The 12,429-nt window shown below is 42.6% G+C and overlaps 1 protein-coding gene across 1 annotated transcript in view; it reads left to right on the top strand.

Moving 5' to 3' along the window:
- The window catches only part of IMPG2 (interphotoreceptor matrix proteoglycan 2), a 70,953-nt gene that overhangs the window by 17,293 nt on the left and 41,231 nt on the right, over positions 1-12,429 (top strand). The window contains exons 5-6 of the mRNA XM_075194879.1: positions 4,482-4,513; positions 4,979-5,002. Of these exons, the coding sequence (XP_075050980.1) occupies positions 4,482-4,513; positions 4,979-5,002 (56 nt within the window). The remainder of the gene's footprint in view (positions 1-4,481; positions 4,514-4,978; positions 5,003-12,429) is intronic.

Below are 12,429 nucleotides of genomic sequence, written 5' to 3'. Positions count from 1 at the left end.
CCGAACGTGTCAATCAAGATCTTGAGACTTTTATAAGGATATTTTCATCAGCCAATCAAGACAACTGGGTAGAGTTACTCCCTTGGGCTGAGTTCGCCCATAACAACATGTACCATGAGTCATCATCCAAAACTCCATTCTTTGTGGTCTACGGTCACCATCCGTCTTTTCCGGAATTTCCTGCCCTCCCGCCCACCCAAGTCCCTGCGGTGGAAACTGTTTGTCAGACCTTTAAAAATATCTGGTCTCAGGTCAGAACCTGTTTAAAGAAGACATCTGTCAAATACAAATCTTTCGCTGATAAGAAGAGGCGGGCTATTCCACCACTAAAAATTGGAGATCGTGTCTGGTTATCCACAAAAAATATTCGTTTGAAGGTTCCATCCATGAAATTCGCCCCTCGTTTTATTGGTCCATATAGGATCATTCAAGTTATCAATCCAGTATGTGTGAAACTCCTTCTTCCTAAGAGTCTTCGGATTTCTAATGCCTTCCATGTATCTTTGCTCAAACCTCTTATTATCAACCGTTTCTCAACTCCTCCCTCAGCTCCGCAGCCAGTTCAAGTTCATCAGGAGGAGGATTTTGAGATTACCGAGGTACTAGATGCAAAAATTTCGCGAGGAGTCCTCCACTTCCTCGTTCATTGGAAGGGCTTTGGTCCTGAGGAGCGCTCTTGGATCAAAGCTGAAGATCTTAATGCTCCTGCCCTTTTGAAGAAGTTTTACTCCAAAAATCCGGACAAGCCCGGTTCCAGGCGTTCTGTGCCCACCTTTAAAAGGGGGGGTACTGTCACTCACCGGACCGTGAGTGCCTCTTCCCGGACATTTAGGAACCGTGGCCGTCCACCATCCTGAGGGTCTGCGCATGCGCAGCCCTTTTCTATACTTCAGTGTATACCCCTTTAACTTAATTGGCAGATCAGGCAACCTCCCTATATTAAGCACCTGTGGTCACCACCACGTTGCCTGATCTTGGAGTCTCATTCCTTATGAGTCTCTGAAGGTGTTCCTGTATTACTCGTGTATTCAGCGCTGCTGATTCCTGTGGTTTCCAAACCACTTCTACTACTGTGGTTCCATACCACTTCTACCATCAACTGTATCATCTTGACTGTTTGCTGATTCCTATCCGCTGCCTCCGTGCACTACAGTCTTCTATACCACTTCAACGTTATTTTATATCAATGTGACTGTTTGCTCATCGCTATCCGCTGCCTCCGTGCACTCCAGCTTTTACCTCACTCACCTGCTTCTCATCAAGTCTGTTTGCTGATTCCTATCCGCTGCCTCCGTGCACTACAGTCTCCTCCTTGCAACATCGTGACTGCCAGCTGACTACTATCCGCTGCCTCTGTGCACTACAGTCTCCTGCTTGCAACTCGCCTGTGTTCAACATCGTGACTGCCAGCTGACTACTATCCGCTGCCTCTGTGCACTACAGTCTCCTGCTTGCAACTCGCCTGTGTTCAACATCGTGACTGCCAGCTGACTACTATCCGCTGCCCCTGTGCACTACAGTCTCCTGCTTGCAACTCGCCTGTGTTCAACATCGTGACTGCCAGCTGATTACTATCCGCTGCCTCCGTGCACTATAGTCTCATCTCATCTTTGCTGTGACTTCCTCGAGACTGCCGCTTTCATTACCATCTGCTACACTTCGTGATCAACAGCTCCTGCCCTGCGCTGCACTCCTGTTTCCCATCGCTGTTGGTTCCTGTGGTTGCTACTGGTTACCTCCGTGTGCCGCTGAGTCCTGCTGCGGTGGTCAACGCTATCGTCCATCTCCTGCTGATCCACTCTCCACGCTTCACGTGTTCCACTGGTCTCTACCCTCCTGTCAGCATTGGATTTGTATCTCATCTACTACCCTCTGCTGGATCATCTCCATTCTCCTGGGTCCCCTATGAGTCCAGTTCCACGTGTTGCTGACTCCTGTGGATTCGTGTCCCTGTTGGTCTACTCACCTGTGCGCTGCACCTGCTAGACCGCTGCTTCACCTATCCAGGGACTTCCTATCCAGTCGGCCTCCAGCCGCTCAGGTACCGCTGCAATCCCATCTGACTGCTACTGCTGAACCACGGTATGCATACTTCTCATTGACTGTGCTGTGTATTGCATATCTTGCTGGACTGTGTTTGGTTCGCTCTGGAGTCTGCTATCCGCTGAGTCTATTGCCATCATTGACTGTGTTATCATTGTGCTAGACTACTTCAAGAGACTTTCTAGATTGCAGACCTGATCAGTCATTTATATATATATATATCTATATTGTGCATATTACTGTGGATCGTGTATAAGGTGCCTGTGTATATCCTGTGTTGCAGCCTTCCCCCGTGCACCTCCTCACATATATATTCAGTGGTACAACTTGCTGATGTCAGACCACTGATCCCTGTTTCCGGTATCACCTGTTCCATTATCCTCTCACATAGCAGTGGTACAACTTGCTACCGCAGACCACTGACTACCTGGATACCTCCACTTGGATTCCATTCCTTCACTCAGACAGCGGTACAACTTGCTACCCGCAGACCGCTGACTCTCATCACCTCCTTGTTTCTGTTGGACATTCCTCCTCACTATAGCAGTGGTACAACTTGCTATCGCAGACCACTGACTACCTTCACGTGTCCTTGTCCATACAGTTCCTTGTGTATCATTACCTCATTATCACCAGTGTTGCTAGTCATAGACTTTCCTGAGCATCTCATCGGCCATCATTTCATGTTCCGTGATCACCCAGCTACCAGAGTACCCTATTACCATCTACATTGCTCTGGTAAGCCTACCATCTGGTGATCCCTGGGTAAAGACTCCTAGTGCCCGTGACAGTTAGATTGAATATTTGCGGCACTGCACAACAGTCTTGAGTTATACACATCAGAGATTATGGCACCAATTGAGTTAACATTTGTTAATAGAGCAAACCAAACTGAACTAAACTTGGAAGGAGTGGGGAGTGAGCAACCAGGGGTAGGACACAAAGTGAGATATGGGTAAGTGTGAAAAGTAAAGGGTTAGGACTAAGGAATACAAGTATCCAATCCTACCTACAGCTACATTAGGTGGTAGCGCCTCCTGAATAATATACATGGCTGCAGTGCCGGTGCTAGGGTCCTTGGCGCCCTAGGCACACTGGGAAAATCGGCGCCGCCCCGCCTCCTTTAAGAATTGGCGCCCCCCCTTTAAAAATCGGCGCCCCCCGCCGCGGGTACCCTGTTAAAGTTGGCCCTTCCCTCCCCTCCCCACGTCTTTCTTTATCTTACCTGCATTAAGCTGCTCCTCTCTGCTCTGTCTCCTCCCCTCCACTCACAGACACTGTCGGGCGGTGATGATGATGTCATGCCCAACAGTCAGTGAGCGGAGGGGAGGAGACAGAGCAGAGAGGAGCAGCTTAATGCAGGTAAGATTCATAGCCCCTTCCCCCCTCCCCTCCCCTCCCCGTGGATTTCTCGGAAGCTGTGCGGCGGCTGCCGCACAGTTTTAAACGACCATAGTCATTTTTTTTACATTTTGAGGCGCCCTGCAGAGCCCGGCGCCCTAGGCAATTGCCTAACCTTGCCTAATGGGAGCGCCGGGCCTGCATGGCTGTGAGTTCACCTGCTTTTCACAGACTTTTTATTGTTCACCGTGGAGGCCTATTTATCAATACTCAAACCTTGCGTAGAGGGCTATTTTCATATGGCTTAGGCACTTTTAAGTATTTTGCCAATTGAACTAAAACAGGAAAAATCTGAGATATCTCCTACATTAGGCAAATTACCACACAATACCACAGTCCCCATAATCCACAATATTAACTGTGGTTTGGGAAAGCTCCGTGTTACATTCGCATTTCTTTGAATCTTAAAATACCAACCAACGGCAATGAGTGGCACAAAAATCCAAGTATCTGTCTCCTTCTGACATTATACTATCCTCCACGTTCACGTAATATTCAATTCTAGCAAACTAGCATTGTTTAAGTGTTTAAAGAAAGACTCTTTATAGTGTGTGATTGAAGTGTTGGTTGAGAAGCCAAAATCCTGGAATCTCTCAACCCGTAATATTTTTGAGGCTTGTATAACACTCTGCCACACCAGACACCTTTTTGGACACTCCCACCAAATGTGGAGGGAAGACCCTGCAGTGAATTATGTCTGTAACTGGGGTTGGAGACACCTGGATACATTCTACCAAGAAGTTATAGACATCTATACCATCTCCTTAAAATGTTGAACCTATTTTCTTCCATTTTTTTATTTATTAAATATGAATTCACATAAATTATGTAAAACTTTAATTGAAACAAAGTTTTCTACTGTAAAATAGTAACCAAAATAACATTTAATAAGTGTCAGTTGAACTGTTAGTAGAATAATCCGTTAATAGACCATGTTAGTATATCATTACTTTGTTATGTATTGTATCCTGTTAGTGGTTTTATGATACAGCTATTGAATAAATATTAAGTTGATAAATATAATTATTTTCTTACAGAAACTGGCTCTGACTAAACATGCCACAAGCAGGTAGGTCACTGATTGACAAACATTTTTTGCTATACTAGAAATACTGACCCATTTGTTGTACAGGTCTGTGTTGTGTCTTATGCTAATTCATCCAGTGAGACAGACAATCCCTTTAACACCATTATTGAATAAACTTTACCAAGAAACATTATTCACATTAGTTCACTGATAATATATCACATAAATGTGTCTTTGGACAGAACATGTTTATAATACATTTGCTAATACAATAGGTCTAGGCTTGTATTCCTTAGTAGTAATTAATGGTAGTGTCACACATTAATATATTAAATCTTTTACAGTTTCAAAATTAAAATTGTTATACAGAGTGTGATAAATTATCAAATATATATTGTTTTTCAAATTTCTATATAAAATATAGATAGTCATTTTTCATATTCATTAAGACATTTAAGTTTTAAATAGCTAAATACAAACTTATTTGTATCAATTTTCTATTTTAAGTTCTTGCAGAGACTGGACATGTGGGTAAGTAACTCTGCATTTTTTATATCTTAATCAATCTAGTCTTCAACATTCCATGTTGTGTAGAATCTCTATTGGTTCTTAAAGGCTTTCTATTTCCATTTCTTTGTTAAATGCGAGTGCCTTAAATACAGTAACGATATGGGCAGCAGGGAAATATGGCGTATACTGTTGGTAGTCAGCAGACTTCTTGAAATGACGTGTTTTGATAAGTTGACTAGCTTTACCAATTTGTCCAACCACTATGTAGTATAGGCTGCTTCCTCATCAATAAAAATCCAATTGAATTAGTTCCAATTAGGTTTGATCTAAAAGGATGTAAAGCCAGTACATCCGATGACACCCAATAGCTAATGTGTCGTTATCAGCTGACTCCGAAGTGACAAAGGAGCATGTGAGGCAAATTTCCATTATGATCTGAACAAACTTTTTAGTAGTAGCTAAAGCTTCCAGCCTGCCCGCATTAATTTCCCACATATACTACTGTCTGATGCTGTAATTGTATCAATCTGTAGAAAATAGGAGATACCAGTTAGGAGTTTTTCTGACTGGTAGCATGGGACTTACGTAAAGGAGTTATAAAACTGTATTGTGAATGTTCCTTTAATGATTAGTGCTAGTGGAAAACACAAACCAAAATTACATTCACTAAACAATATCGGAACATACAAATATCACACAGAAGTCTCAAGGCAGCGTTGAATTAGACTATCGTGTATGAAACAACACACATTAAAATTTATAAAAAGTTATAAGTATTAACGTTTACACTGGAGCTGTATATATCATATACTTGTATATTAACTGTGACATTACCCACATTAAATCTTAGTGATTAAAAGTTTAAGCTGACCTACCCATTAAGTAAGCAAAAATAAAAATTTATATAGCTGTACTCATTCTGGATCTCAATATTTCATATTTTAATGCATTTTTCCATATTTTAATGTATTTTTTCATATTTTAATGTCTATTTGCTTTCTATGTTATACAGTTATTTCAAATTCCCTGATGTCATAGTTTTATACAGAATTTACACTTTTTCACAGTCCCTAAAGCATTTCAGTCCCTAGTTCTTATTTCCCTGATTTTACTCTACCTTTATTCAAATTGTACACCACAGAAATTACCCAGATACAGAATGTACTGTGATAGTATTGTAATGTGTACATTAGTTGTTTGTTGTGTATTACAGCAAGTGATCAGTACATAGAAATGTAAATGTTAAGCAATACTATACATATTGTATATAGAACCAGTGGCGCACGAAGGGGGGTTTCTGGTTCTCCAATAACCCCTCCCCTTCGCGAACCAACGGTACTGTACAGCAGCCGTGGCGCTGTCAAAGAAGCGTCTGAGGCAGTGCTGTATTGTAGTATAATACAGCACTGCTGCGGATGCTTCTTGACAGCGCCGCAGCTGCTGTTCAATTCAGACTCGCCGAAATGGAGCTGCTCTATTTTTTTTTTTTGGGGGGGGGGGGGGCGGAAACCCCCCCTTCTAAATACTGCGTTCGCCCCTGAGAACTGGACATATTTTCTCAGATAATAAAAAGTTTGATTTTTTTTTCTCAAATTGACATGATAATTTAATGTAGAGATGGGCGGGTCCGGTTCTCCGAGAACCGAACCCACCCGAACTTTGGGTATCCGAGTACCGAGCTGAGCAGCTCGGTACTCTCCCGCCCATTCCGAATCCAAATCGAGGCCGAACGTCATTGTGACGTCGTCGGATCTCGGGACTCGGTTCTCGCGATACTTCAACTTTATAAATACACGCCTCCACAGCAATCCATCGCCATTTGACAGAGGGAGAGAGCAGGGTGTAGTCATAGGCTAATTAGAGCAGGGACAGAGAATACCATATTGTTCTTGCAATTGCTCTAACCAAAATCGCTAGTGCAGAGAGGAGGATAGAGGTTTATTATTTTTTCTTCATATTTGGCACTCCCCAGCGCTTTTGGGGTGTCCCCCATAATTGTGCATTAATATTTCTGGCTGTCAAAAGTCATATCTGTCAGCAGTATCTACTAAATAATTTGTAGCACACCTCAGTGTTTTTGGGGTGTCCTCCCTAATTGTGCATTAATATTTCTGGCTGTCAAAAGTCATATCTGTCAGCAGTATCTACTCAATAATTTTTAGCACTCCTCAGTGTTTTTGGGGTGTCCTCCCTAATTGTGCATTAATATTTCTGGCTGTCAAAAGTCATATCTGTCAGCAGTATCTACTCAATAATTTGTAGCACTCCTCAGTGTTTTTGGGGTGTCCTCCCTAATTGTGCATTAATATTTCTGGCTGTCAAAAGTCATATCTGTCAGCAGTATCTACTCAATAATTTTTAGCACTCCTCAGTGTTTTTGGGGTGTCCTCCCTAATTGTGCATTAATATTTCTGGCTGTCAAAAGTCATATCTGTCAGCAGTATCTACTCAATAATTTGTAGCACTCCTCAGTGTTTTTGGGGTGTCCTCCCTAATTGTGCATTAATATTTCTGGCTGTCAAAAGTCATATCTGTCAGCAGTATCTACTCAATAATTTTTAGCACTCCTCAGTGTTTTTGGGGTGTCCTCCCTAATTGTGCATTAATATTTCTGGCTGTCAAAAGTCATATCTGTCAGCAGTATCTACTCAATAATTTTTAGCACTCCTCAGTGTTTTTGGGGTGTCCTCCCTAATTGTGCATTAATATTTCTGGCTGTCAAAAGTCATATCTGTCAGCAGTATCTACTCAATAATTTGTAGCACTCCTCAGTGTTTTTGGGGTGTCCTCCCTAATTGTGCATTAATATTTCTGGCTGTCAAAAGTCATATCTGTCAGCAGTATCTACTCAATAATTTTTAGCACTCCTCAGTGTTTTTGGGGTGTCCTCCCTAATTGTGCATTAATATTTCTGGCTGTCAAAAGTCATATCTGTCAGCAGTATCTACTCAATAATTTTTAGCACTCCTCAGTGTTTTTGGGGTGTCCTCCCTAATTGTGCATTAATATTTCTGGCTGTCAAAAGTCATATCTGTCAGCAGTATCTACTCAATAATTTTTAGCACTCCTCAGTGTTTTTGGGGTGTCCTCCCTAATTGTGCATTAATATTTCTGGCTGTCAAAAGTCATATCTGTCAGCAGTATCTACTCAATAATTTTTAGCACTCCTCAGTGTTTTTGGGGTGTCCTCCCTAATTGTGCATTAATATTTCTGGCTGTCAAAAGTCATATCTGTCAGCAGTATCTACTCAATAATTTTTAGCACTCCTCAGTGTTTTTGGGGTGTCCTCCCTAATTGTGCATTAATATTTCTGGCTGTCAAAAGTCATATCTGTCAGCAGTATCTACTCAATAATTTGTAGCACTCCTCAGTGTTTTTGGGGTGTCCTCCCTAATTGTGCATTAATATTTCTGGCTGTCAAAAGTCATATCTGTCAGCAGTATCTACTCAATAATTTTTAGCACTCCTCAGTGTTTTTGGGGTGTCCTCCCTAATTGTGCATTAATATTTCTGGCTGTCAAAAGTCATATCTGTCAGCAGTATCTACTCAATAATTTTTAGCACTCCTCAGTGTTTTTGGGGTGCCCTCCCTAATTGTGCATTAATATTTCTGGCTGTCAAAAGTCATATCTGTCAGCAGTATCTACTCAATAATTTTTAGCACTCCTCAGTGTTTTTGGGGTGTCCTCCCTAATTGTGCATTAATATTTCTGGCTGTCAAAAGTCATATCTGTCAGCAGTATCTACTCAATAATTTGTAGCACTCCTCAGTGTTTTTGGGGTGTCCTCCCTAATTGTGCATTAATATTTCTGGCTGTCAAAAGTCATATCTGTCAGCAGTATCTACTCAATAATTTTTAGCACTCCTCAGTGTTTTTGGGGTGTCCTCCCTAATTGTGCATTAATATTTCTGGCTGTCAAAAGTCATATCTGTCAGCAGTATCTACTCAATAATTTGTAGCACTCCTCAGTGTTTTTGGGGTGTCCTCCCTAATTGTGCATTAATATTTCTGGCTGTCAAAAGTCATATCTGTCAGCAGTATCTACTCAATAATTTTTAGCACTCCTCAGTGTTTTTGGGGTGTCCTCCCTAATTGTGCATTAATATTTCTGGCTGTCAAAAGTCATATCTGTCAGCAGTATCTACTCAATAATTTGTAGCACTCCTCAGTGTTTTTGGGGTGTCCTCCCTAATTGTGCATTAATATTTCTGGCTGTCAAAAGTCATATCTGTCAGCAGTATCTACTCAATAATTTTTAGCACTCCTCAGTGGTTTGCGCTCAGAATGGATTCAAAGCAGTCCACATATGATCTAAATGAGCAACCAGGTTCTGTCACCAGTCCTGATGTTAGTGTTCCCAGTACGTCATCTGGCCAAGGCGATGTCAAACAACAGAGTGTTTTCAAATTAGTGCAAAAAACAAAAACCAAAAAAAAATTTACTGTATTGAAGCGAAAAAGAAGTGTAACTGAGCAAAAGTTAAGTGACGATAAAAAAAAAATTGCAAGCATGCCATTCTACACACGCAGTGGCAAAGAGAGAATGAGGCCTTCACCTTTGGCTATTAGTGGCAGATCCCAAAAAGTTACCCAGGCTACAATTGGTGCACAACTACTGTTACGCGTCAAAGCTGAGCTGCAAGATACCAGTGAGGCATTACAGGAGAATATTTGCTCTGATTCACAAATGACAACAATCCCTGTGGAGAGTCCATCCAACAGTGGGATGTCTAATCGTGAGCATTCTGCTGATGTGTGCCTTAATAGCCCGAGTGTAGCCGGTGATACCCAAATTGAGGATGCCACTTTGGAATTAGAAGAGGATGAGGGGGAGATTTGTGTAGGCGACGAGGGCGCTAATGAGGATGTTGATGAGGATGAGGTTGTTTGTGTAAGTCCTGCACCAGTGGCAGCAGTTCTGGCACGTGACAAGAAAAAGGCCATTGTCATGCCTGGGCATAAAACAAAAAAATCCACTTCTTATGTGTGGAATTATTTCTACCCAAATCCAGACAACAATTGTATAGCCATTTGTAGTGTATGTGAAGCCACAGTCAGTCGAGGGAGGGACCTTAACCATCTTGGAACCTCGTCTATGTTACGCCATTTAACGAGAGTTCATGGCAAAGTGTTGGGAAAAGCTGAAAGTTCTTCCCAAAAGAATACAAGCACTCCCTCATCAGCTAAGACCCTCCGCTCACCGACATACCGACGGCTACAAAATACACCCACCACACCATCCTCATCAATATCCTCAGTAGCGCTCGGAGTTAGCCCGGCATCCCACTTAAGGCTGGATGACTCCGGCACTATTATTGATTCCTCTGAAGAAAGCGTTAGTCCTGCTGCTGCTGTTGCTGCTGCTGGGGGTGAATCGTCATCCCAGAGGCAGGTGAATAAAATGAGCAGTCCTACATTTCAGCAATTAACTGTGAAACAATCATTTGCGAGGGGAAGCAAATATGACAGCAGTCACCCAGTCGCCAAGCGAATCACAGACGCCATGGCTGCAATGTTAGTGTTAGATCTGCGTCCAATCTCCACAATAAACGCAGCTGGTTTTTCACAGTTAATTGAGGTTTTGTGTCCGCGTTACAGAATTCCATCGCGACACCATTTCTCCCGTAAAGCTATTCCACAACTATACCAAAAAGTGTGTAAAAATGTAGAGATTGCGCTGAAAAATGCCATTCTGCCCACTGTTCACTTAACCACAGATATGTGGACAAGTGGAAGTGGCCAAACCAAAGACTATATGACTGTGACAGCCCACTGGGTTGGTCATTCACCTTCACCAGCAGGAACAGCAGCAGCATGTACACCACTACGTAACATTTGTCACAGGCAGGCCACTCTTTGTATCACCGGCTTCACTAACAGGCATACGGCTGACAATTTGTTACGCAAACTGAGAGATGTGATTGATGCATGGCTTATACCACTCGGACTCTCCCCAGGGTATGTCATTTCAGATAACGCCAACAATATAGTGCGAGCATTACAGCTGGGTGATTTCCAACATATTCCCTGTTTTGCTCACACCATCAACTTGGTGGTGCAGAGCTTCCTACGAAATAACCGTGAGGTGCAGGAGATGCTTTCGGTGGCCCGTAAAATTTCAGGCCATTTCAGGCATTCAGCCACAGCATGTAGGAGATTACAGCAGCTCCAAGAGCAGTTTAACTTGCCCTGCCACCAACTTAAGCAAGAGGTGGTAACTCGGTGGAATTCCACCCTGTACATGCTTCAGAGGATGGAGGAACAGCGCAAAGCCATCCAAGCATATTGCACAAGTCATGACATTGGGAAAGGAGGGGGGATGTATTTCACTCTTGCACAGTGGGGAATCCTTTCAGTGCTGTGCAAGGTGCTGAAACCATTTGAAGTTGTGACATGTGAGGTCAGTGCAGACTCTGCTAGTTTGAGCCAAGTCATTCCTTTAATTAGACTATTGGAAAAGCAGCTTGAGAAAATGAAGGAGGAGCTGAAAGCAAGCAATTCAGCAAAGTATGTTGGCCTTGTCGATCAAGTACTTAATTCGCTTCACAATGATCCTCGAGTTATTAAGATCTTGAACTCGGATCAGTACGTTTTGGCCACTGTGCTTGATCCAAGGTTTAAAACCTACATTGAGTCTTTACTTGTAAATGAGCGAGATGTGAACTTTTGCAAGGAGCTATTGCTCAGCAAGTTGGCCGCTGAACTGGGCCTCGGCTTGACGACGTGTCCTCCTTCACTTTCTCAAGCTGTTGCTCGTAAAAAATTAAATTTCCAAAAAAGAAGCAGGGAAGACACAGGGGGCAGACGAGAACAATTTAACATCTGGGCTGGTTTGAAGGATTTTTCAAAAAAAAGTGTCACTTTGCCCATAAGTCCATCCAATATGAGTATAAACATGCAAAGGATGGTGGAGGATTACTTTCAAGAGGTAGTTGATATGGAAATGTCAGACAGTCCCTTTCCTTACTGGGAAGAAAAGCAAGCCATTTGGAAACCCATGTACAAACTTGCTTTGCAATACCTAAGCTGCCCACCCTCCAGTGTGTACTCTGAACGAGTGTTCAGCACAGCAGGGAACTTAGTCAGTGATCGCCGTAGAAGGTTACTTCCCAAAAATGTGGAGAAAATGATGTTTATAAAAATGAACTACATCTTCCACGAGGAAGGCCTTCACCATCCAAGACATCCAAGCACTGACTGTTCTCTAATGGCGGATTCAAGCGGCGATGAATTGATAGTCTGTGATGATGACGTACACACTGATGAGGGTGAGGATGAAGCTGAAGATGATGCCGATAACATCTTTTTAAAACTTTCTATGTAAGTGTAGGGTGCAATCTACCCCCAAAGAGGAAAGGGACTTGTGGCATTTCCATATCACATACCATCTTGAAAGGCTGCTGTTAGGGCAATTTATCCTTAAGGGTAGGGTGTCATAGACAGAGT

Source organism: Mixophyes fleayi, chromosome 2 (genome assembly GCF_038048845.1).
Source record: "Mixophyes fleayi isolate aMixFle1 chromosome 2, aMixFle1.hap1, whole genome shotgun sequence".
NCBI classification, from domain to species: Eukaryota; Metazoa; Chordata; class Amphibia; order Anura; family Limnodynastidae; genus Mixophyes; species Mixophyes fleayi.
The sequence above is the reverse complement of the archived record's forward strand: the minus strand, read 5'-3'. Positions and strand labels throughout refer to the sequence as shown.